This window comes from Accipiter gentilis, chromosome 18 (genome assembly GCF_929443795.1).
Source record: "Accipiter gentilis chromosome 18, bAccGen1.1, whole genome shotgun sequence".
Taxonomy (NCBI): Eukaryota; Metazoa; Chordata; class Aves; order Accipitriformes; family Accipitridae; genus Astur; species Astur gentilis.
Genome location: NC_064897.1, coordinates 26,666,126 through 26,692,219, shown reverse-complemented (window position 1 = coordinate 26,692,219; position 26,094 = coordinate 26,666,126). Strand labels below are relative to the sequence as shown.

The window sequence follows — 26,094 nt, the reverse complement described above, 5'->3', positions numbered from 1 at the left end:
AGTACAGGCCTAGACAGAGCATAATCATACAGCCTGGAAGAAATTGGTTTTGCTACTCATAAAAGGCCAAAGAAGAGACTAACAAAAAAATCCACTGATTAGGAAAGGACTAAATTGAAAATTCCTTAAAGTGGTCATCAATATTCTCTATCAGAGGCTGCAACTGCCTGCCTTTAGCTGTCAACAAACTGAATTTGCACACCTTTCAGATTTAAAATGGTATTTATAAGGATTTAAATTCTGAAAAAACAATGCATTTCACTGCAATTTATGAATCAGCACTGTCCGATTAACCCAGCAGAAGCAATCAGCTGGCACAAACACAAAACTCCTTCTCATTATCTCTGTTAAATAGTATAGCAAAGCCAGGAAAACATCCTACCTCACAGGTGACATAGCTGAACCTACAGAATTTTTTGACGCCTGATCAGATGAGCTAATAGTAATGTTATTGTAACCACAATGCTCTTAACATATAAAAGGAAAAATTTATAGGAGGAAATAATATTTTTTATTAGTACAAGTTTTATATTTGAAAAATGAAACATGTTTTTTTGGAATGCAAGCCCACCTTCAGGTCTGAAACCAAAGCCTTTTACTGATCACAGAGTGTCAGCTCTGAACAAATACTCTTACCTTGCACCACTTTCTTTACAGCAGAACTGGGAAAAAAAATGGCTTCTCTTTCTCAACACAGCTTATTAGTCAGAAAAAAAAAGCTAAGAATAAATTACATAGTTAAGATAAATTATATCATGCATAAGCAGCCAATGAACTTAAAAGAAAATCTTACAGTACTTTAACTCCCAGAAAAACACCAGCAGATACAGGCTTGTGCACCTTCACAACGTTTCCTGCCTCTCATTTTCTGTTACCTGCCCCACTCCCTTCCTCTCACTGCACCTTGCAAGTCCATGGGTTTTCTTTCAGGAATGTATCTTCTTCCCTGGTTCTCTACAGCCTACTTCATGTATCCCAGTAATGCTTCCTTCCTACCCTTAGGATGCACTGTGATACACTGCACCTTAACATTAAGAAAGTCTTCCTGGACTTCAACGATTTTTTCTCTTTTTTTTTTTTTTACCCTTTATTACTGTCAGTGTTTTTTTCACCTTAGACAATACCTATTTCATGCCAGTAGTGGAAAGGTAGAGATATGAAAGCTCCTTGGTGACTCTTAGATATATTTTACACACGCACAAAAGTTCAACAGAATTGCTTTTAAGAATATAAGTTTTCTTTCTAAGGTTTCCAAGCCTGTCTCCTTCTGATAGCGTTTCATGCTGTAAAGTCTGCATTTCCTACCATGAGTTTTGCCTCAGGCGATCTTGTATTATGACAAGATGACTGTGGTCTGTCACAGGATCATGAGGAGGCTAAACTGTTCATTGTGAATAAGCCAAAAAGTTTGAAAAACACCAAAGGGCAATATTTGGATTGTCTTTCTTGCCAAATCTGTGAAGGCCATTGAGAAGGATATTGAGCTACTTAAAGTCTTTCAACACATTGGACTGGAATCTGGAAAAGGGAACTGGCGTTTATTTGTTCCTAGGTTTGAGGGTTCATTTTCATCAGAGAGTTGCAACCTCTTTCAGTTACCTATAGCTTTTGTACTCATTAATATTTGCCCATTTAACAGATTTCTGTGATCCTCAAAGATTGCTGCCAGGAAAAGTAATCATCTGACTTCAGGTTTTTGAAAAGCTGAATAGCCTGCATTTTTGATACATCTTTTTCCTTGCCAGTGATGGATTCATCATCAGATACAGGCTTCCCAGGTGTTGTCTTGCCTTCAGAAGGTTTCTTGACTTGGTGGTCTTCCTGACTATTATCCATCTTCACACTGGATTTTAGGCTGTGGAAGCAATAGTCACCAACCTGGCAAAGGAAAACTGGCTCAGTGCTGTCAGGGTTTAAGACCACCAAGTTACCCTCTGACAAAGGCTGCTTTCTAGGAAGATCGTTTCCCTTTTGTAAGACAGGCAAAGAAATTTTTGTGGGTTCTGAATGTCCATGGAGACCTAAAGGGACAGTAAGATAGTCTCCAAATGTATCCAGCTGCAATTCAGGAGAAGAGGCTGGTGCTTGACCTGAAACTGGGACCATGACATCAGTTTTCCCAGGAGAAACCTCATGGCAAGAGTGGTCACTGGGGGGCTGGGACTCCTGTGAGTCACAAGGTAACCCCCCAGCAGTGACAAGTGGTGGACGGTTGGAGTCGCCGGCTGATGGCAGTAACAGGCTCTCTGTGGTGATGTACTCCAAGGGGCACTGCTGAGGAGCCGTGATACAGCTAAGAGCCTTTGGAGATTTCTGCTCTTCTGTTCTCACGTTCGTGCCTTTCCCACTGGCTGGTGGGGCCAGTGAGACTTCTTCCTCATCGTCAAGGTGCTGCATCATTTCCTTCTGACCTGGGAGCAGGAAGGGCTGTGCAGGACCTGCTCCTGGCTGTTCTTGCCTTTGTGGAGCCTGGGGACAGTCTTCCTTTGGGAGGGTCACATACTGAAGGGAAATCGATTTCTCCTGGACTCCCACTGGGTCCACTCCCAGGGTCAGACGCATATCAGGCTGGGAGGATGCCACTGGGCTGTACAAGTATGGACCATTGAAAGCAAAGCAAGGGATTGCTCTCTGGGAAGCAACACTTGCATCAGCACTGTTTCTCCTCGAAACACGAAAGGAATGACTAGCAGTCTGACATGAGCAGGCAACTGGGGTGTGCTCTGGCTCATTTAAAGCATGGTAGGAGTTCTGTAGGTCCAGTGCAACAGGGGAAACATCTGTCGTCTTAGCCTGCCCTTCAGGGGACTCTGCCAAAGTCTTCGTCTGCCTGAATGGGGGAAAGTTAAAAGTTGCTCCTGAGAGATATTATTGTGGTAAACGTTCACTATAAAACAAGCTTAGCTGAAAACACACAGCTACACACAGGGTTAGAAAATATCTTTGCTGCAGAAGCAGGCGAACCCAGATATCCCTTCCTCAAAAGCAACTTGTATACGCTTTTTCGTGACGGAACATTTGATTATATCCTGCCGTGACTTAGGGAGCTCTTTGAGAGACTATCGTCCACAGTGTCACCATAACGTGCTGTTCACTCACCTGTCCACAACTTGAAGGAAGCTAGCCTGCTCCATCTTCTCGGAAAGGTTGTATTTGTTGAAGTCCAGCTGGCTGCTTGTTAGCCGGTTTCCCAAGGGTACTTTCTGAAAAATGAAAAAGCAGACATGACAAAAGAGCAGTGTCTCACTGGCAGTAGAATCGAGAACCACACATTTCTCATGGACAAAGACAACCAGCAGGAGAGCCTACAGCATCTGGCAATAGGGATACAACTTCACTAACATGACTAGAAGATGTGTCCTGTTCTCCAGAAGGTGGCTACTTCAAACCCATATTGCCTACCACTGACCTAACGACAAGTACTCAGTGAGACAACTAGGAAAGGTGCCCTTCTAGACTTGTTATTTACGAACAGGGAAGGACTCGTGGGAGATGTGATGGTAGCGGCTGTCTTGGCCACAGTGATCACAAAATGACCCAGTTTAAAACAAAGCTAAGGACACTAGATTATTTCAGTCAGTTAAAATTTTAAAGTACTGAATATTTTCTAGCTTGATTTTAAATCACAGGGATGCTGACAAGATCAACACAAAGAAGTCTACTAGGATAAATGTCAGAACACAGTTATCCTGAATGTGACCAGAACTTCTCCTAAAAATACGCCATAGACTAATGAGCTCTCTGTTCATTGGGGACTAGGAGACAAGAAGAGCTCTTAAGATTACTGGAAGTCCTGAAACAGAGAGAGAAATAACGAACCCTTCAAGGTACAGTTCCCTCTTACCCCCAGGTAGCTCTGGATCAGGAGACTCTTGCCGGGGTTCGGAATCTTTGCCTCCCACATTTTCTTCTTCCTGCAACAACACCACCACAGAGTTTGCAAGATTTGGTTCTCAACGTGGCTGCAACCCAAAAAGACTGTGCCCCGTGCTGCTCTGCACAGCGAGGCACCACCAAGGCCCTGGCACGCCACCACCCAACTCCCACCCTTGCACAGACATGCACAAGGCTGCCCATTGCACACCAAGGCTCATCTCCACACAGACGTCTCTCTCATGGCGCACAAGAATTGCCTCAGCCTTTATGCCACCCACAGGGCCAACACGCTGCTAAATCTCCTCATCACAACGCAAGCCTACCTGAGGAAATACTTATAGCTGCAATAAGCAACTATTAGCAAAGTGATGATGAGAACTGGGAGCATCACTGGGAGAACCACTGGTGGCAGAACTGAAACAGAGAAAAAAGAAGTAGCTATCCACCTGCAATACGGCTGCTTCCCATAACAGGTTTTTCACTCTTCATGCAAGCAGATCAGGCAAACCTAGGTGGCGTGTCAAGGGATACGATCCTGAGGCCTTCAAAATGTTGGGATACCCTCCAAAGTGGGACAGACCAAACGTGGTCTGAGCAGCTTACTGACCAAAGGAGTTCAGCGTTTCCTTTACTGATTCTTTTCCGATTTTTACTGACATCAAACAATTTATGCTAATAAAAAGATGGTTAGGTACCTTACTCCACCATCAACAATAGGCAAGTCTTCAGTCGTCTTAGGTCTGCCTTACTCTTTACAGTCCTGAAGAGATGGGCTCTCAGAGACTTCCTACAAAAGAGCTTCCTCTGCTAATGGCCATAACTGATCATCAACAACATACCAATTTCTTCCCGAGTACACTCACCAGAATTTGCCCACTACCTTACCGCTACAAGCTTCCTCAGCATAAATCATGTAAGATCATAGTACTTTGGGCACAAGACCGCATGATAGCGGACATTCTGCCTCTAAGTCCAGAAAGAGCAAGAACATGTAAATGTTTTATCTCCACTAGAAACTACTCTGTGTTCTATGCAACCCTGTAGTCACTCTGCAAATACAAAAGACTGATGGCTTATAGTCTGCCTTCTTGCAGTCTCGGGCTCTTCAGTCACTGACAGCAGAAGGGACTGCTGGAATCAGGAAACAAGGATGATCTTTTGGGCAGGATCTTTGCTTGATTCTCTATGTGCAAAACTTTACGGTTGGTTGTACTCATCTTGTGAAGGGCAGCAGGAAAGAAGCTTAAAAGGTCATTCCTGCTCACCTCCTTCATCAGCATTGCTGCTGTACTTGCAAGGATGCAGCCAGGACAGCTACCTTGTTAAGTGACCCAGGCTAGCTCGTGGCTGGACCTAACTTCAACCCCAGCTGAGAGAACGTAGTTTTCTATAGAGGCATTTCAGCCACTAACGGTCCACCAAACCTTACAGAAGCAGCCTGCATGAAAGTACCATTCTCAGTTTTCCAGGTGAACTCCTCACTCCATTCACTCCAAGGCCCATCATAATGAGGCATGTTCACCCTTGCACGCATTTTCCCCCTATATTCCGTAGATGGTGCCAGCATCTGCAGCGTGAAGATGAAGGGAGGTTCATCATTGTTGATATTTAACTTCTCAAGAGTCTGGGCAGAAGAAAGAAGCACAGATAATGGAGGTGAGAGGAACTGCCTTTCCCACTTGCCCAGCAAAGACAAGTCCAGGAGACCTGCACTTCCTAAGACCTACCTTTTTAAATTGGTGGGTTTTCCAGTATTCGACTTCGTATCTCTGTTGTATGAAGCTATATACCAAAGTGTGTTTTATCCACCTCAGTTCATACTCTTGGTTCCCTGTCACCGTTACTGACACATTTGCAGGCGGCAGCACCTTAACTGGAACACACAGAATGTCTCACAGTCCTTATTAACATACTGGTCCAGCACTCCCTTTCACCACTGTGAATAGTTTCCAGAGACTGAAAACAATGTTGTTTTATGCAATGTAAGAAGTGTCAGCTTTTTAACACTTCTTAATTCTCTACATCTTCATTTTCTAGTCAAATACAATAACCAGTAGTTATTAAAACACCAGTAGACCGTTAAAGAACAGAAAATCCACATCCATTAATATTGACAGCACTCCCTGTGTACAGAAAAGCAGTAAAGCAATGTTTGAAACATCTGTACTGGTCCACCACACTTGCAGAGATTTTCAGCTCTCTTGGAGCTACTGCCTGATATTTTCAGCCACTGCAGGAGCTCTCCCAGCTTTAGTCTGTAAAAACTAGCACCAGTACCTCCAGATACATGCGGGCAGAGATGATCCAGCTGGCACCCCTTACTCAGCAGAGGAGTCCTACCTCATCCCGTGCTCCAGGGGCCACTGCTCAGGAGCTCTGGGTCACAACCCAAGTTTCTACACAGCAGCTTCCACCCCCGCCACTTCTCTCAGAGCAACAAGTGCCACCGAGGAACTCCACGCCTACAAGCCACCTCTCCCAGACCTCTGACCTGACACAGTGTCCAGTTCCTTTCGTCATCAGTCCCACTCTCTTCCTCCTCCTACCTGCTTTTCCTCATCACCACTGCCCTCAGCCCCTCTTACCCAGTCAGGCATCTGTCCAAGAAACAACCAGGAGAAGCAAGAAACAACACCGCAACTCACTGTTCTTGTAGGCTTCAATCAGTTTCTCCTCTGTCTTGGCCCGGACAGACACATGGTACTGGCTCTGACTGCTGGAGTTGCTGACCGGGATCTCACAGCTCTGGACTACATACAGGACATGGGGCAAAGCCTTCTCGAGCACAGGAGAGCACTCCTCTTCTCTGAGGGGAAGAAAAGAGCTTGAGCTGACATCGGGGGGGGATGGGACAGAGCAGAAACTCCGCAGGAGAGGCACAGGGGTGCTGCCATGGGCAGAGCACGTACGCTGATGATGGAGTGGCCCTGAAGAACAAGCCAAAGAGGACAGAGGTGGTAATTGCTTTCTTCACTTCCCAGCTGCACGTCAAACGGTCTGCACCATTGAAGAGGCAGCGAAGGTTCCTGGGCTGGAGGCCACCTTCAGAGAAGATGAGAGCACACTAAGTGACAGGAAAGGTCTTGCTTCTCAGCCAGCGTTTCCACCCCTGCACAGCCTCGCTCCATCCCACACTACCTTCAGGGGTCTCCCACGATGCCTCCGTGCTCCACTCGCTGTACTGCCCGGAGAAGCCACTGGCCCGCCCCGGTCTGGCTCGCACACGGGCAACATAGCTGCTCCCTGGGACAAGGTCCTCGCGGCTGAGATGGCAACGTGTGGTGTTGGAGAGCAAGAGCGAGGCAGCTTTCTGGTGTTTGGAAAAAGGAGGGAGTGCAGGGAGGGAGGAAACTGGGGAGTTGGGGATATGCATCCTCCTGAAGGGGAAGCAACTTCAAAAGTATATTGCAGCTTCCCACATGAACCCACAGGCTCCTGTTGGAACAGGATTTCATTCCATTTGGGAGAGATTCAGGGGAAAAATCAAATCCAACTCAAAACCCAAGTGCAGTGGGGTTTATTTCAGTGAAGAATAGATTTTTGCATTCAGTTCAGGACAAATGGTATTTGACTGGGCAAGTCACTTGCAAACAGAAAGAGACCCCCTTCTGCCTGACCTCAAACCACGTTTGCTGTACCTCCTCAGAGTGCCTGAGAACGGAAAGGCCGTTCATTTGCACAACTTTTACCACAGGCTCTCAACCTCCCAAAAGGGTGCAGCCCAAACCAGGAGAGCCCGGCTCCTCCGCTCTTACCTCCCAGGACTCCCACTCCCGCTTGTAAGTGACTTCATACTCCAGGGCATTGCCCAGCCCTTGGCTTCCATCAGCTGCTTCCCAGGTCAGCAAGAAGTCTCCTGATCCCATCAAGCTGACTGAGAGGTTTTGAGGTGGGAGGGTCTGAACTGGAAGGTGAAGGTGCAACCCATGAGATGAGATAGTGAGGACAGTAACATGAAGAGGGGAAGAAAACGCCTAGGTAAGCTTCCTTATTTCCAGAGTATCTTATCCCTGCCACAGCAAGTAGCTCCTGCTTGAGTCCCCCCATTCCAGGTCCAGCTGCTCCCAGAAACTTGCCCTCTCCCCTCCCTGCCCCATCCTCTCAATGTGGAACTGTTTGGCAGTTTTCACAATTGAAGTGGAATCTACTTCCTGACTGAACGGCAAATACATTCTCAAAGATCCCTAATATTCATTGGAAAATGAGAATTTGGTATTTAATCCTTACCATTTTGGAAAGGATCAACATTTAGTTCTGCTTGAAGCGTCATGTTAGGTTTGAAGCTGTAAACATCATCTACCCCTATTCCAAAACTGTCTGTGGTGGTGTGACAAACCCAGTGCACATAGGAGTCTGGAGCCTCATGTAAGTCTTTTTCTGTCTGGTGTTTGCAAAGCATCTTCTTGTTCTTCCTGTGTATAAAGAAAGTGATCTATAATGATCTGATTTGGAGACCTATAGTTAATGCAAAATTAAATGCCTGAAACAATTCCATCCCATTCTGTTGCTATAATTTACTTGGGCACTTACATCCTCTTCTCACTGTACCTATTAGTCCTGTTTTGCATCAGTTAATATGACAAACATTTTTAACACCAGGATTTTTTCCAAATGCCTTCCCATTTCAAAGTTGTGCAGCGGAATGTTGTATTTCAGTACCAGTCTATTTTTGTCATGGAAATGCACCTTTTACGCAGAGTGAAAGGCAGTAAAGCATCTGATGATCCTTAGCTTCTTGAAGACATTCATTTTGCAGTTCCAGAAAGACACTTAAAAAAAAATTCTTCAACCAAAATGTACTTCTGTATCCTTAGTAGTTCTGTTCTGCCAAGAGACCTTATGTATTCATTAAAGATTTCATCCAGAATGTTAATCATCCTTTTAGATAGCCTTCCTCCAGGCCAAGGAGCATCATGAAAATTAGAAACAGTATTTTAAACTAGACAGGAGAGGATAAGCTTGTGTGCTTGCAGTAGCCTGAGCTGCTGGAGAGATGTGTGCTTCTTTCTGTACCCTCTGGAATTTGGTTTGTGCTTATGGCTTCATGCCCAGTATATTATATTGTTCCAGTTCAGATGAGAAATATTAAGTTGTGAATATCTAAGGCCAAATACTGTCTTCCAGGACAAGATGGATTCTCCTAGCCAACTATATGTCAGCAAGCATTATTCAGCACTATTGCTATTTTTAAAAGTTTGGTATTAGCAAGGAAACCAGGGATATTCCTGAAGTATGGGTGGGACTGACCATACATGTGTGTACCCTTAAACAAAAGAGTCAGCCCAAGGGTTTTGAAGTCCTGAAGATATTTCTAGCTACTCATCAGCATCACCTTACAGTTTGGGATTTAGTGAACTATTCTTCATGTATGAGGTGACCTTGTTTAATCACTGGCCATTTTGATTTCGGCTGTGTGACTGTCTACCCTTAATACCTGCTTGTCTGATTAGTTCACTTCAGTCATGTTTCCTTGTGTGATCCACACACTCCATCATGTAACAGTGTTCCAGAGAATCCTCCAAAGGTCCTGTTCCAAAGACCTTGCACTGATTTCAGTTCCTTTTAGGTCTATTAATTCTCTCTTCTTCACAATAAAATCAAGAGTTCTTTCTCTTTCCTTTCCTTCCTGTATTCCCAGACTCTAATTCATTTTCTTCTCTGCTTTCCATCTTTGTCTTCCTCTTTCCCTTGACTACTCCTCCCTCTCTGTCCTTTCTTATCCTCACAATTGATCCAGTCCAGTGATCCAGTTCCCTTTTCAGAAGGAAACAGATGTAACAGAGAGATACTGTCATAAAGAGACCATATCTCTGGGAGGAAAAGTGATAGCACAGATGAATTTACCAGTCTTCTCTATCTCACGAACACACAGTCTATACATGTTTCTCAGAACTGATAAAAGCATATCCTATGTGATGCTCCTAAATGGGCAAAATAACAGGGGGAATGTCTCCTCCCTTTTGGGGTTTATAAACAACACTCAGGCTCACACTTGTTCTGACACCATCTTCTCCACCCCATTAATAGCAACCTATATGCCCCATTTTATTGCGTTATCTATGATCCCACAACAAAATTATGGGAAAATAATTGTAAAGGTGACAAAAATAACTCCACTAGCACACCCTATTAATTCCTCCCTTCCTAGAAGAGGCCTCAGAAGCAGGCACAACTTTTACTTTAACCCAATGTCAGAAAGGTGGCCATGTTTTCTGAAAACCTGACTGCTGGTCCCTGGGATTCCCAAGTTGTAGCCAATTTCCCTTTGGACTTTTATCCAGCACAACACATTTCAGGTACTTACATTGTAATATTATCCCTTTGGTAAAGAATCATACCAATGAGGGCATGAGCCTCTGAATGCTCCCTCCATGTACAGGTCACCTGTGAGTTGTAGTCATTGTAGCAGGTCAAGCTCTTCATAGGGATACTCTCTGAGAAAGGAATTCAGGCAAAAAAGATGCAGTGATTACAAATATAAATACTGAGAGATAGCAGGAGGTACAGTGATCCTGCCAGCAGAATGGGGAAGGCACTGATAACAGTACTCTCCTCAAGACACCAGAAAATGACTCTTCGTGAAAATATGTACAGAGTTGTGGCCATTCTGCACATCTCCACAATATGCAAGTGTCCAAACCAAGGTACAAGTAACAACAATGAAGTGACACCTTTGTACCTGCAAGGCATATAATTCTAGCCAAGGTATCACTTTTCAAAATGCTGACTGTTTCTACAGTTTAGTAGATACCATGGTCAGCAGGCATATGTTGTGTGTTCCTGTATGGGACTTCTTTGCCACTAACCTCCTAGTAAAGGTTATGACACTAGAAAGGTATATTTAAAAGTGAGAGGCTCTGGGAAGAATCTTGTTATGACTCAGAAGAACATGAAAACTAAGTTGTTGGAACTAGATTTATGACCCAGAAATGGCCAGATCTCTCATCAGGGATAACTCATTCATCTCATCTGTTTGTCCAGTGTTTCACCTGTCCATACCACCAACATACAACTGATTTGTCTGCACATGCCTCTGCTACACACTGGTTTTGATCAAGATGTCTGTTCTCCTACAGCATAAACGATGATGGCAGAAGGAAGCAGAAAAGCAAGCAGAAAATGAGGAAGAGCATTAGCTGAAAGAAGGAGATAGAAAAAGAAAGGCAATAATGGAAGGATAAAAGAAAATATAAATTTGAAACTGACCTGGAATGGCTTGGACGCTGAAGACCAAATACAGATTCAGCAGGATGAAAATCTCTTTCATGTTCATACTGTCCTTTGCACACAAGCTTGATCCTAACTCAGAAGATAATTGTTTTCATTGCCCACTGGCTATTCTCTTGCTCTGCGTATTGTGGGAGCTTCTTGTTTTCATTTCACATAAAGAGAAGTAAAACTGAATTAGGGAACTTCTTTAGGCTTCATGTTGGAGTGACATTCAGAAAGAACTTCTACCAAGTATTTATTGTAGGACAAAATCCTACAATGTCTTCTTATTGTGTGAGCTTGCACTATGCGCAAAGAATGAAGTAAATGCACATTTCCAAGGAATTGCAGGGATTCTTTCAGCTGAGTAGCAACAAGAAACAATCCTAACCTGTGAAGAGAACTCAACCTTCAAATTCATTCATCCTTCTGCTCTTCATGCTCAAAGCCTTCCTAATGAACCACAATGGTGTTCTTTTTTTTACCTTTCCTTAAAAAATATGATCCCCAACCACATAGCTCCTGGGAGCTATAGGGTTTGAATTCCCATATTCATTCACTTTCAGATTTCTCTTCAACATGCTATTTTTCCAGCTGCTCCCAAAAGAAGTTGTAAATTGTATAAATAATACCAAAGAAACTATTTTATTTTTTTTTTTGTAATTGTTGAGATTGAGAGTAGATTGAGTGGTTCAAAGACCACGGACAACATTGCTCAATACTGGAATTCAAGTCCTTTTGGCCATCTCTCATTGCTCTCTCTAAAGTATATTAAACTCACCTACTCAAGTATGTTACAGAGCTAAGACTCTTTTCTGCTTTAGGGGGGCACAGAAAAAACTCCTTTTAAATTCTTACTGACTTTCAGATTCCTGAATGCCGCTTCCTTACACCACAAACAGCTGGCTGAGCCCCTGAATAATCATTACAGCTAAGGAATCCCTTACTGACTCACAAGCCCTTGTATAAGAGCAGACTCTCTGCCATTCTGCTTTCCCCAGAGTGGAAGCAGTTCCCTTACCTGGGTGCAGACCTGTCTGCGAGCAGATGATCCAACCTGATAAGTGACTCTGTCCAGCCTCCTGCCACAGCATCAGAATCTTCTGATGCAGAAACCAGTAAAACCACACTTCCCCAGAACTGGAGACAGAAGGTATAAACCAACCACAGGATTTTCTTGGCAAGCAAGTCTTCAAAATAACTGTTGTTATCTTCTATGCACCTCAAATGCCACTTTCAAAGCAGCAGACCACGCCTTTTCAAGGAAAGTCTGTGTAACTGCCTGTAAAATAGGAAGTCTGCACTTCCTATTTTAGCTTCCAAAGCTCTTACTTAGATGGAGCTGTTTAACTGGAAAGGAAGTTTGTCACTGCCAGTCTGCATGTTAACAATTACCAGGTCATGGGACTAATGTATCTTCAGAAAAAAAAGAGGATTGACTGAAGCAGAAGTGAGAAAGATTAAGAAAGAATTCTCTGGTTTTTACTCCAGTGCTTGCTTTACTCTAGGCTAGACAATCTTTAAGGCAGGGATCATTCTGTACTTTGATGTTTATTTGTACATATATATTGGGGGGGGGAGACAGAACTACCTTTATCTCTGATTTGTGTAATTTAATTTGAGTAATAATTTTAAAAGTTTTACCAATGTCAACAATTAATAATGAATTATAAGTATTATAGTACATAGAGGAAACAAAAGAAAACTGGTGAGAAGAGTTGATCTGAAGTTATCCTACATCCAAGGCAGCCACACTGTTTTAAATCCAGCTTTAAAACTTAGCCCAGTGAACTTCAATAATAAGATCTATAGGAAAGTTAGGTAGCCATAAGGGAAAGACACACTCAGGTTTGTGCTCTCAGGGGTAAATTACAGGGGACTAAGATGAGTCCCCAGATACAGAATACAACTGCTAGAGTCTGTCTGTCCTGCACTGCTACTACACCTTCTCTAAATCCTTGTAGTACTGAGCAAAACCATAGTTAGTACAGTTAGGCTCTCAGAACTACATCAATACACAAGGAAAAAAATGTATACTGTGAATAAAGGAAACGTGCAGAGCAAGAAGGAGAATATGAGAGTATCTGAGGAAACTGTGTCTCATTGGGACTATCAGGAGGTGGGCATATAAAACCTGCAGACAAGGAAGGGAATATGCGACTTTGCTGGACGGGCAGAATTTACTTTGCGTTACCATATAAAGGCAAAAAGGAATTCTGCTCTGATTTTCAAACGCCAGTAAGTTTATGTATGTTCTTCCCCCACCCTTAGAAAAGAGGTTTCTTGTTCATCAGCAGACATTTTCCCTCCCATTCCTTCCTCATTCAAACAGCTCCTCCATCTTCAAACAGACTTGCTGAGTTGCTGGTTACATCACAGGATCTAGCTGTCAGTGAAAATCTTCAGATGTTATTTGCTCTGCTGAACTCCAGGAACAGGTAACAAATAATCCTGCACACCCAAAGCTTTGCAGGCCATGCAAAACTTAGTAATGCATTCTCTTAGGTATCACAAAGTGTAAGATTAGTAACATTATCATTGTATATTGCTTCATCTCCTTCCTAAACTGCATTGCTACAATGCCTTTGAAGTGGGAAGTTACATTTTGTAACATTCTGGTAAAACAATGTCAACTAAAACCTTCCATCATTGGAAAAAGGGAAGACATAATCTGTGTCTCTTTTGAATATATGTTATCTACCTCTGAAATTTAATATACATTGATTCTTCAGATGGAACCTTTGTACCTGGAAAGCAGATATGGACTGTAGCACATCTTAAAACTCTTTGGAGAGTTTATTTTCTTATACAAGTCTGTACAGAATTGGTATACTGCTAGAACTATACACTTAAAAAACTGTCAAGTAAGAAATTATTTATGGATCCCAATACAGCAAACAATGTGCTTATCTTTAAATATAAACTCCTTCCTTTATTTCCAATACGCTTATATGCATAAATGCAGGGCTACAGATAATAGCATATTAAAGCTTATGTATATAAGCTATATACATAAGTTTATGTATATATATCAGGAAGAAAAACAAAAAACAAAAACCACAAGTTTAAAGGATAAGTCACTTTTGTTACTGTTGGAGATCTTGTTACCTGATAGCATTACAGGTAACATCTAAGAAAAAGAGAAAATATTATTTTGCCAGTTTGGGGACAGGCAGGTTAGTTATTCATGCATTGTTAGTTAACTGTTTCTTAGTACATTCAGATACTTGTCAATCTTCCCTGTTGTCTGTACAAATTTTAGCAGCAGGTCAAGGACAAAGATTTTTTTAAATGAGGAACTGTAGCTTAATGCCACAGAAACTAACAGTCGAATCCAAAGCATGGTGTTTGAAAACTCTTTTAACTTCATATTTTTTACTGATTATATTTATACTTGGTGGTATTTTTTTAACACCATGACTGCATGGTGTCTTTAGAATACAGCATTTTAGGTATCAAACAATTTATGTAAAACATACGTAACTTGTAAATCTTACAAGCAGCAGTAAATTTGTTCAAGAAGAAAATATTTTAATTGCGTGACCATTAAAGAAATTATTGAGAGATATATTTCTGTTCAACAATGAACTACTCCTTAAGGAAATCTGAATAGGTTACATTCAAACTCTTCGTCAAAATTATCTTTCAAGAAAAAAAAAAAAGAAAGAAGCAGAATTATTTCATCCCCCCCCAAGCCCCTTTTGAATAGAAACTGATAAAACAAACTCATATGTAACTTTATTTGTTGAAGAATCTGATACAGTAATTTGTTAGTTCTACTTTGCAAGGAGGTGTCAGAAAGCAGAAGATAGACAGAGAAGGAATTCTGTTTGAATTGGCATCACACAAATTTTCCCAGAATGTGGAAGTAAGTAGCCTGTACAATTGCAAAAAAGTCTATGAGGAACACCATAGGTGTACTAGGTTTGATTCACAGAATTCAAAATATTGGTCAGTGGAAAGAAAGCAAAGGTGGGTTGCAATTTCTTCACTGAAATAACAAAAAGTTTTCTTGATGCTTCCAGAACAAACTCTGAAAGCCCAGTCAGACTCCCATGTAACAGAAATAATTACACATTCATAAGCACTGGCACACAAACCTTCATATCAGCAAGTGAAGAGAAAATTATGGCAGTCTAGAAAAAAAGCTTATGAAGACATTCTGGACAAATAACTAGCTCTGGGAGCAAGAACAGAGATTAGAGCAGGTCTTGGGGCTCAGAACACTAAACCTCTACTGCAGGCTAACACTGACTAGCTTTGTGAATACAGACAGTGATTTTATTTCTCTATTCCTCACTTTCTCTGGTCCCTATGTAGATGTCTCTATTACAGAGGAGTACTACAAAGCTGAAGAAGCTAACCAAGTACAGATTTTACATTGAAAGGTAATATATTACTAAAAATTACTCTCTTCAAGCTCACTTCAAAGGCTTGTTAAAGGAAACTGTCTGCAGAGAGGGATTACAGAAGGACTGTATAGCTACCTACTGGAACATTGCCATACAGCACTTATGTTGCGCTCACTGTTTGAGTAGCACCTCTTCCTGGACTAGTGTTGTAGACACCCAAGTCATCTTTGTGAGTGATGTGCAACTTCCAAGGGAAGAAATGCTTCTCAGAGGGCCTTCTCCTGCTCTGAGACACCATGAGTTCAACATCCTGATTGGAGAGCAACCGGATCAGGTCACCATCAAGGTCCCGGTAATTCAAAACAATGTCATCTTGGTCAAACTCTCGCCTGGTAGAAAAGAAATGGATTGATCCCCAGAAATCAAGGAATGCCTGGGAGGTGCTGCATGATGAACAATATACTGATAATCTAATTCATTCTGCTGAAAGCCACACAAAGCCTTGGGTGTCTTGGCATTCTTGATACAGCTAGTACTAGAAATCATACAGCCACATTCATGCTGTGTTGTGTTTAAGCTAAGGAATCTGTCAGAACCAACAACCATTTCCAATACCACCACATGCATGGCACAATTAGCCTGTGAGTTTGATAAAATTCCCATACATAAGAGTTGACTGTAGTAACTACCCACTTTTGCCTACTTATGGTTGCTTTTTTTTGAGGGGAGGGCAGGTTAAGGAATGGAAGAATATTAGCACAGGTGTTCTATTACTAATATCTGATGTTTTGATGCTCAACACTAGATTAACCTCGTTTAACAGGTGTTAGAAGGCAGTGTCCTGCATCCTGAAGAAGTATATTAGGCAAAAGATCCTTGCATGGGCATACGGCTCTGATCTTAGAACAAGAAATGGAAACTTTTACCCAGCGTAATTGAGTTAGAAGTGTGTGGCATTCCATACTTACTGACAATCCCAAGGCAGACTAGTGTCTGTACATATGGCCCTGGGCCAAGTCAAAGTACAACTTCTTCAGGACACTTGAAAAGTATTTCACACCCAAAACATGGTGATGACCAAGTAGAATGTGGAAAATCTAGGACTGTAAAGAACTTGACAAATGTTTAAATGATATTAAACATACAACTAACTGCTTGCATTGTACCTTATCAATTCCATGAGATCTTTGAATGATGGAATGCTGCTCAGATCCTCTTCCACTGAGATATCCCTGTAACGAGAACAAATCTAATCATTACATATCATGAAAAGAGAATTGTTGGCATTTCTTCAGCAGTAAACTGGAAGACTACTTTCTTATTACCTGATAGTGCTCACAGTCTCATCATGGTAATAACAGCGAACTTTATTAACTGTGTCTTCCTGCTGTGGTAAATCTTTTATGATCTTCACAAAAGCACATGGGAAAATCCCAGTGGCATCATCAGCTGTTCCCTGGAATAAAAGGAAGTGTTAGAATGAAGAAAACCATGCCATTTTGGCCACACACAGTAAGTTCTGGAAGTCAATTAATTTCCATGGAAACAACAGTAAGAATTTTTCTACTATAATCAAGAAAAGAAAGGCTATGGAAGGGACCTGATGGCATCCCTACAAAAAGATTATACAATTGTGTAGTCAAATACAAGGCAGGGGAGTGAAACAGTGTGTAAAAAATGAAAGTCAGATGGTTATCAAAGGCGGCTGTGGTGTTTGAGCAAGCAGAGATATCATATCAGCAAACACACAGTATGTTCTCCTCATCCTTTTTCAGAACCCTGCTGCATTGCCCAAGTTCTCTCTAATCAGGCTGACGTGTGTTGTGGTATGAAGCATGAAGTATATAGCAACTCACCCTGAGGCAAGAAACCAATTAATCACTGGAATGGAGTTTCCATCTCCTTTCTGTGGCCTTTTTGTGTTCTAATCACTTCCAAAGAATTTAAAAACATTCCAGCAGAAGCAAATGCAAACGAAAACTGAAGTCTAGAGGGCAGAAAATTTGTAAGCTAAAAAACCATCAAGGAAGGAAACAATTTCAAATTTGGAGTCAAGGATTTATTCTTGACAGTAAGACCTGATTATGATAGTTTCTCCTTGAAAGGAGGAGACAGTTCCCAAGGACTAGGAGAGCCCTTTCTACTCATATATTTCATATGCAAAGAATTCAGTACCACTATTGCAGTCTTACCTCCAACCAGTCTTTGTTTACTCTGCTGAGTAGATAGATCAAGTCTCCCTTCTTGAAGCTGAGTTCCAGTTTATTGGTTCCAGAAAAATCAAACAATGCCTATGGAAAGTAATAACACTGAAATTATTAATTCACAGAATTACAAAAGTGAATCTTTCTTTCTGTTCTGTTCTTGGGGTGAAAGCATAAAGCAGCACGATGGTATGGACTTTGTCATCACAGACGTATTTCTGGGGTAAGGTCATATATATGACCATAGTCCACAGTTCTCACAATTTCTTCTCCTACTCAGCACACATAAAAAAGCTTTGAAGAAGTAGTGAAAGCACGAGGATAAACACAGCTCAGAGAGCTACATGCTAGGATTCTTCAAGTGGCAGGACACTGTGCACCAGAAAAATAAAGAAGTTGAAAACACTTAAGAGCAAGTAAGCCAACAGATCTGAAGACAACTGACAACTTGAAAACTTGAAAACCTGAGAATTGAAAAAATATATATTATTTCTGGTTGCAGTTTTACAGCTTTCAGATTTTCTGCAAAATATCACAGAGAGCCTTAAAAAATTGCAAGTGTTGTGACCTAATTTAAGGGTAACTAACTGTTATTGATACCTCTAGCTTTCAGGCCTGTATGCTTGTCCTGGTTTCAGCTGGGACAGAGTTAACTGTCTTCCTAACAGCTGGTACAGTGCTGTGTTTTGAGTTCAGTATGCAAAGAACGTTGATAACACTGATGTTTTCAGTTGTTGCTCAGTAGTGTTTAGACTATAGTCAAGGATTTTTCAGCTTCTCATGCCCAGCCAGGGCACAGGAAGTTGGCACAGGACACAACCAGGTCACCTGACCCAAACTGGCCAACGGTGTATTCCATACCATGGGACGTCCCATCTAGTATAGGAACTGGGAAGCGGGGGACAGGAAATCGCCGCTCGGGGACTAGCTGGGTGTTGGTCGGCAGGTGGTGAGCAATTGCCCTGCGCATCATTTGTGCATTCCGATCCTTTTATTACTACTGTTGTCATTTTATTAGTGTTATCATTATCATTATTAGTTTCTTCTTTTCTGTTCTATTAAACCATTCTTATCTCAACCCAGGAGTTTTCCTTCTTTTTTACCAATTTTCTCCCCCATCCCACTAGATGGGGGGGAGTGAGTGAGCGGCTGCGTGGTGCTTAGTTGCTGGCTGGGGTTAAACCAGGACAATACTGAACTGAGAGATTTGGGGAAGTCTGGGAAATTGACATGTAGTTAAAATGGAACTTAGATGCCCCCTTTGGGGGAAAAAAAAAAAAAAGGAGGTAAGCACACACTACCACCCTAACAAGTTGTTCTTGAATAATTAAAGTGGACATATTATTAAAAATGCACATCTCCATTTTTCTTAGAGAACATGATAGCCATTTAAATGCTCTTAGAGGAGCTAAAATGAAAAGGTGTTCCTTATTCTATGTTGAGATGGTTCTTGTGGTCTTGTTAATGCCAGGAGTTCTCCTAATAAAAAAAGACAATGGCTACTGTTGTGCTAGCAGTTCATATGTCTACTTAATAGCTCTTCCAGAAGCCTTTTTTCATCTATTTTGGTAGGTATATTCAGATAAAACCCAAGAGATATGACTGATCCAAGACCTGCCATACTCAGTGTAAAAAACAAAACCAACAAACCTCAAAGTACTTGCGTGGCTAAGTCTCATGTTCCAGAAAGCAAGACCATGTTCAAACAAATACTGGTTACAAAGCAGTTCCATGTGCTTAATACCAAGACAATATACACCAAAAGACAAGGGTATAGGCACTTTTCAATAGAACACTTACGTTACAGAAAATACTAAGACACCTCACCTGCAAAGCTTTTAAACATATGCCGAAGTCAATGAGACTGAAGCTTGAGCCTTAAATTTAATTTATGGGTAACACTATGTAAATGTGGACCATTTGGCAGTAAGCTGTACATGTCTCTCAATTTGAATCTCCTGTCATTCTGACTTCACAATGGACCTTATTATTCAGTAGGGAGGAAAAGAACACTTCTTTCCATCCTTTGTTTCATTTCCTGTTGTTAAAATCAATTGCTTTCCTGTGTCAATTTTACTTTCCCTTCTTTCCCCAAGCTCTAATTGGAAAAGGCAATTTGATCGATGAGATACCAAAGTAAAACAGAGTTTAATCTCTTATTCTATGACAGATTGTGCAGAGCACTCACCTCAGCCCGCGGAGCTGCCAGGCGGTCAAAAATAGGCACTTGAGGTGAAATGCTTTTACTGTGAAGAAGTGAGATAACAGGAAGGTAAATATGTCTTTCTAGTCATCAAAAATACTACACAATCAGTAGCACAGTGTCTGCATTTTCATTATTTAAGAGGCAAGGCAAGCCATAGATCACTGGAGAAGCTGCATGAGAATCTGTGTGGAGCACTGAAGTAAATAAATATGGATGGAACAACAATGCCCTAGTTCTCTCCGTTGCAGTGCAGAGCAGCAGCAATCTGATGATGTCTGCTGCTGAGAACAGATGGAATTTTCAATACAGTCAGTATCCTGGACCTCTCCGCAGCACTGCTCAGCCCCCCTACTCTGCCTTCTGGTCATCCCTGTTTCTAACATTTATGGCATTCAGTTCAAACTCTGCCACCATACATACATCCAGGAATGCATACACATGCAGTTTTTGCACTGTTTGAGGTACGTCAAAAGGAAGCAGGTCTATCTATGTTGAAAGGAGAATTAATTTGTCTGAAGGGTAATGAAGTATGTCTGCTTAGCAGTTCTCCAAAGGGGTGTCAATGCTGCTACATAGGACAGGCCCCTGTTTAGACAAATGACAGGAACAAATTAAGTATTCAGCTTCATTTAGTGACTGAACCGGATCTCACTGAATTCAGGGCCAAAACTCACATTCACTTCAGTGATGCAAGCCTATGTCCTTAAGCTTGGCCAGTATATTCTGCACATTATAACAGATATTACCATTAGAGAATTATCAACAGATAGAGCTGAGCAGCATTTTTTTAAAAGCAAGCTGTACTCTCATTTTGGAGTTTTCCTTTAATGCAAGTACCATATCCACTTTAAAAATCTGAGATTACTGAAAACAAGAAATACCCTGTGTTCACACAAAGATCCTCATATGAGGACTTCATGGATTCACTTGGGAAACACAGTGGTGTTCCTCATCTCTCTCCCCCCCCCAAAACGGGACAGCATCTCTTACATCAAGCTGAAAAAATGTCAATCACTTACACTCGGCGCGTCCGTGGGCGAAGCCGTCTCAGTCTGTGAGGCACCTGTTCACTATCAAAGGTTGAATGGTAGAAAAACAGCCGTACCTCTTCATCCATCAACACCCAAACCGGTAGGCAGAGTAGGTTCTGTGCCAAGAGCAAGTAGGAAGCAGAGTATAAGAGTGGGAGAGACCAATTCTCTACTTATTTACATGTAATAAATATGCCTCTCTGACCTAAAGGATCATGAAGGATATTCATTACTGCCAGAAATCTCCCTTGTCTCCCTTCTCACTCAGCAGGACACGGCTGAACAGCTGACAGTTTCTGTTGGCCTGTATTGGTTCACTCTTTTTGTGCCTGATTTACTGCAGAAGGAGTAAATTGCTCTTTATGTTTCCCTTCAGAACATGAATGACTGCGGAAAGAAGGCAATCTTAAGTACTGGAAGTCTTGGCCAGTGCTTCAGACTTTTACTGATTTAAAGTCAGGTCTTCAGTTAACCTGCACACAAAGAATTTTTCTCCTTGATGTTACTGCTGTGCCTTCACTGTAGGGCAGGTACACCCAGAAGCCCATTGCACTCTCCTAGTCCCTTAGGTGCACATACCAACTCCATAGTCACCAACAGCTGGAGAGTCACCATTTCCTCATACATCTTGGGGCGGGGGATGGGGGGGGCGTAAGAATATTTATCTATATGTGAAGGCAGGGAGTGAGCCTTTGTGAACTGCATACTCTGGCAGATCCTACAGCCCGAACAATCTGGGGAACAGGACTGCAGGTTGTCCCACAGTGTGGACACTGTGTCTTCAGGAAAAACAATACAGAGAGAAGCAGATACCTAGGACTACAACAGTACTGTCTCTCTTAGCTGATTTCAAGGGGTAAGTATCTGCAGTGCTCAGTGCAATCTCTACCTTAAAATTAAGTTTTACCTTCATGTAGACATTCAGGATAGGAATCCTGTTCTCAGCAATTTCCTTTTTGGCCCCAACATAAACTTTCCCTGGAAAATATAAAACCTGTGACAGTTATTGAGGGAAAAAAATTGAGGCTGTCAGAGAAATGAAGCAATCAGGAGAAAGTAGGATCTCCAGGAAAATACATATTTTCTAAAGGATTTTAGGTTTCTAAATGAACTTCACCACAAGTGGAAGGACTGCCAATGGAACTTGACTTCTCCAGCATCCACAGCTGGGAACTCATTCCTTGTCACAACTACTTCCTTACAATGCATTCCTCTTTAGGACAGCTTGTGGCTGAGAAAGCTGCTAATCACGCACAGATTTGGTACTGACAGCTTACCTGGCAATACAGGGAGTGTGCAGGTAAAAGGGCTATCTTTGCTCTCTGCCCCGTATCTCTCCTCTAGTTTGGTGTGCAGGGCATAGAACTGACGATAGCGTCGGAAAATTAAGTATCTGCCACCGCCTTTAAGCTTTACTTCAATGACAAACATCTGAAACAAAGAAGGGGGATTCAGGCTGATGTTCATACTTATTAGTACTTACCAAATGAAAGTAAGACATACAATAGGAACGTAAGATCAGTGCTCCAGTAGTGGGAATATTGCCTTAGGGCCAGAGTGGAAAGCTAGCCTTCAGTTAAGCATCTGTAGACTCAAGTACTAGAAAATAACAAGTTAGCACCAGCCAGTGTGGTATATGTGTGGATCCAGCTTTCCCATGGATCATGTCCCTGTGGCTGCTTTCTATTACATAATCTTAAAAGGAAACCTGAAATGATTAGATGCTACTTTGTGCTTACACACCTTCCCTCAGTGACTAACAAAACATATTAGGGAGATAAATACAAATATTTTACAGTAGAATGCTTTGGACATCTAAATCTATAGACAGACATCTAAATGAATTGATTTTCAGAGTTGAAGGCATTCATACTGCTTTTTGACTTTAAAGTACACAATTTCAGAAATTATGGTCTGACCTCCTCCAACCACTATCCTATTTCTTATCTCTTACCAAAATTGCTTTCTCTAAAGAAGCCCATGATTTCCATGCACTAACCTCTGAGTCACTTTGCAGCCAGATCCTTCAGAAAACATATATTCCAGAGCAAAACCTGCATACTGCAGTGGGAAAGTTTTATGAGCAATGTCTCCAGCAAAAGCAGCATAGCCTGCAGAAGTCAGACTGAGCTGGTCTTATCCAAAACCCTTCTCCAGAAAATCTCATAGTGCTTTTCCGTACTATTCCCTTCCTGTGTGCTCTTTCATGACTTATTAATATGCTACCTTCTGTGGAGATGGAAGCAATCCTAACTTGCCAGTACCACGGAATAATGAAGACAAGACCCTGCCCTTCTACCCTCTTTGAATTCCTTTCTCACTATCTTCACCAAAAGTACAGCATTCTAACAGGAAATAAGTAAGAAATTAGGTAAGAATTTAGAAAACAAGCAATGTTAGAGGATACTTCTGTCACATTTCACCCAGACAATAAATTTTTAGACTAAATCTGTGATAGACTAGCTTCCATTCCAGAAAAAAGCAGCACTGAGAAATTCTCCGTATGGAACTATTCATGCCAAAAAGCAATTACACAAGATTAACTGCATTTTGCTTCCCACAACCAAACCAGTAACAGATGAGGGCATATAGAGACAGGATAAATCTCCCTTCTTACATAATAATTAGTAAAGCCTTTCTTCTCTTCAATATCTGCAATGTTAGCTGAAACAGGTACATCATCTGGAAGCTGGTCAAAATCACTGTGAAGCAAGAACAAAAGATTTAGGTTACTCATACTGGCAATAGCCTTTGGAGGTCTCTATGCCATACAGAACAAAGATAGTTAGGCAAGATCACATTATCTATTGTCAAAACCAAGACGCTAGAAACTCGTGGTGTCATTCTCTTCCTCTGGAGGTCTGATCTTGAGATGACATGTTTCTGTAAGTTCAGCACGAGTCAGTGGCCATTGTGAACATGGAAAACATCCTATCGTTCCTAGGATTGCTGGAGTAGCAGGTCTACAAAAAAAATGCTTGAGCTGGTAAGCTTTTGCTGAGAAATGTGATCAACTGTGGATGCATTCTTAATCCTTCCTACAGCATCCGGTAGACTTACAATAACAGCTCTGCAGCAGTATCTCTTATTCTGAGGTCATTATATACCATGATTTATGCTGTTATTATTACTGCATTACTGTAGGGAACAGGGAACAGTTCTGAAAAAAGAGCTTGTTGTGCTAGGTGCTGTAGAAACTGACAGCACAAAGCTAATTCCTAAAAACATTACACTCTATGTGTAAGATGCATACAATGTACCTTATACATATAAGAAACAATGGAAGGATAAGCACAAACAGGAAAAAAGCAAAGAAACAAAGACATAGTATTGTTCTATATCATAACTAGTGTTGCCTGCACCAGCTGTCAAAATGTCAAGTTTTCTTGTAAACATCACAATAAAGCAGACTCTTAAAGAGGCTTTGAAAAAAAAAAAACAAGTAGCCTAGCAAAGGCTACTTTGCTACTATTTACAGGGAGACCTCTCAGTCACAGCAGATAACCCAAAGCAAGCACAAAGATACTTGTTTGAAAATGTCACAAATGTGTGAAGGAACACATCATAGTGGGCAAGGTTAGAATAAACTTTGCAGATCCTAGACAGTATTGGATTTGAAGCAAGAGAGAAGGAAGGATCCCTGCAGGAACACCTAAAGAGCAGCCCCATGACCACACTCTCATGTTTTTTGTCTGTACTGTCCACACAAAAAAACAGCATGAATTGGCAGGTGCTTTTTCCTCAGGGACTTTCTCCTTGGTACAACATCTTTGACAAACAGAAGATAAGTTCACTTTTGCTTCAATCAATGTTGTTAGAGTGGTATTTATACTAACACTTCAGTAAAAAGGATCAAGAATAAGGAAAAAAGAGTAACAAATGAGGTAGAGAAAAAGAGAAACTTTAAAAAGAATAATCTAAGAAATGCCAAGCTGTTGTAATGTTAAATATTCTGATAATACAAAAACCATGACAGCTCGCTCACTTTATTCTGCTAGGAGAATACCCCAAGGAGGGGCTTCCACAATGCATAGCCTATCTGGAAGGCTGAAGTAATGATGCAAAGTCTTGCAATAGCTTGCTGTACAAGGGGAATGATATGAATCAGCACCACCCACAACACCGTGAATACTACCACTTACTGTGAAGACGGATGTGGTTATAGAGATCAAGAAATATAACTAGTCATATCACAAACAGTCATATCACAAACCCCAGTAAAAAGTGAAACTGTTTGCAGCTACAAAGAGGACAATGACCCACTATTGTCGTAGGTGGTGAATATTCCCCATGAAAAGAAGAAAGTCCACTCCAATTTAAGAAATGGTCTGCTCCATGCTGAGCAGCCTAATAGTTTGGAAGCTATGATAACAAGAAGCCTTTTAGAATTATCAGAGAAGCCTGCATCCAAATTAAATGAACAGATCGTAGCAGTTACATGGAGGTTTGTGGGGAGGCGGGAGGAGGGAGAGACACATTACCTCTTTTCTCGCAGCTGTCGGGGAAGAGACATGGTTTTCAGCTTCTAAAATTCAGATGGCTAAGCTCTATTCCTTCACGTCTTGGGCAGTTCCTGGTTCAATAGGATGAACACAGTCAAAGCAGTTCTCCCTGTGTGAATCAAGACTCCTTTGCAAGGCCTCAGAGTTCTTTTTTTTAATGTTTCAGTGTCAGACGATTTCTTCTGTACCTCCCCACCCCCATGAGATTGAGGAAGTACTAAAGAAAAAACAGTAATGAAGACTGTTTTGTGATGTCTGTCATGTATCGAAACTGCCACAGTTGAGAAACCAAAAGGCCAACAAAAAGCAGAAACTATGAGCCACATTTTCCATAGTCCACCTCTTCACCACAACATCTGCCTCTGTGGAAAGCCAACATGAGTGGGCTCAACAAATCCTGTTTTACCCCAGCTGAAATGTCCCCATATACATCTCTAAACTAACGTTTGTAAACTAGGATGAATACTTCTGATCCCTTCTTGAGGCTCTCTGATTCCTGAGAATCTACTTTTCCATGGACCAAGAGCCAGGAGGTGGAGCTAAAGAATAAATTTTCAAGTGGGAGCAGAAAGTAGGGTCAGGAAATTCAACCTTGTCAAACATAAGGGTACCAGAGTATCAGGCACAGGACATTAGGAAATGAGCTTTGAAGGATGGATCAATGCAAGTAAGACATGAGTCCTTGAAAGAGCAGAGATCTTTTCAGCTTCATGT

The 26,094-nt window shown here is 41.6% G+C and overlaps 2 protein-coding genes across 5 annotated transcripts; both read right to left on the bottom strand.

Annotated features, from left to right (window-relative positions):
* Nucleotides 1-488: 488 nt before the first annotated feature.
* LOC126047683 (cytokine receptor common subunit beta-like) lies at nucleotides 489-11,168 on the bottom strand. 3 transcript variants are annotated; one of them, XM_049821648.1, is made up of 13 exons: nucleotides 11,083-11,168; nucleotides 10,181-10,310; nucleotides 8,104-8,288; nucleotides 7,632-7,780; nucleotides 7,015-7,186; nucleotides 6,786-6,918; nucleotides 6,522-6,682; nucleotides 5,604-5,749; nucleotides 5,329-5,500; nucleotides 4,200-4,290; nucleotides 3,845-3,914; nucleotides 3,100-3,203; nucleotides 489-2,830 (listed from the first exon to the last, which is right to left on the bottom strand). In XM_049821648.1, exons 1-13 carry the CDS (start codon nucleotides 11,147-11,149, stop codon nucleotides 1,633-1,635), a joined length of 2,778 nt encoding a protein of 925 aa, XP_049677605.1. In that variant the 5' UTR covers nucleotides 11,150-11,168; the 3' UTR covers nucleotides 489-1,632. The 3 variants fall into 3 exon arrangements, with proteins under 3 accessions (XP_049677605.1, XP_049677606.1, XP_049677607.1); XM_049821649.1 differs by lacking the exons at nucleotides 10,181-10,310; nucleotides 11,083-11,168 and adding an exon at nucleotides 8,563-10,171; XM_049821650.1 differs by lacking the exons at nucleotides 8,104-8,288; nucleotides 11,083-11,168 and having other exon boundaries at nucleotides 10,181-10,266.
* A 12-nt stretch (nucleotides 11,169-11,180) lies between these two features.
* NCF4 (neutrophil cytosolic factor 4) lies at nucleotides 11,181-25,565 on the bottom strand. 2 transcript variants are annotated; one of them, XM_049821653.1, is made up of 11 exons: nucleotides 25,360-25,565; nucleotides 23,496-23,580; nucleotides 22,156-22,309; nucleotides 21,786-21,856; nucleotides 20,867-20,994; nucleotides 19,830-19,887; nucleotides 17,630-17,728; nucleotides 16,763-16,893; nucleotides 16,604-16,669; nucleotides 15,613-15,826; nucleotides 11,181-11,240 (listed from the first exon to the last, which is right to left on the bottom strand). In XM_049821653.1, the coding sequence occupies exons 1-11, from the start codon at nucleotides 25,389-25,391 to the stop codon at nucleotides 11,181-11,183; spliced, it is 1,098 nt and encodes a 365-aa protein (XP_049677610.1). In that variant the 5' UTR covers nucleotides 25,392-25,565. The 2 variants fall into 2 exon arrangements, with proteins under 2 accessions (XP_049677610.1, XP_049677611.1); XM_049821654.1 differs by lacking the exon at nucleotides 11,181-11,240 and having other exon boundaries at nucleotides 14,205-15,826.
* Nucleotides 25,566-26,094: the final 529 nt, after the last annotated feature.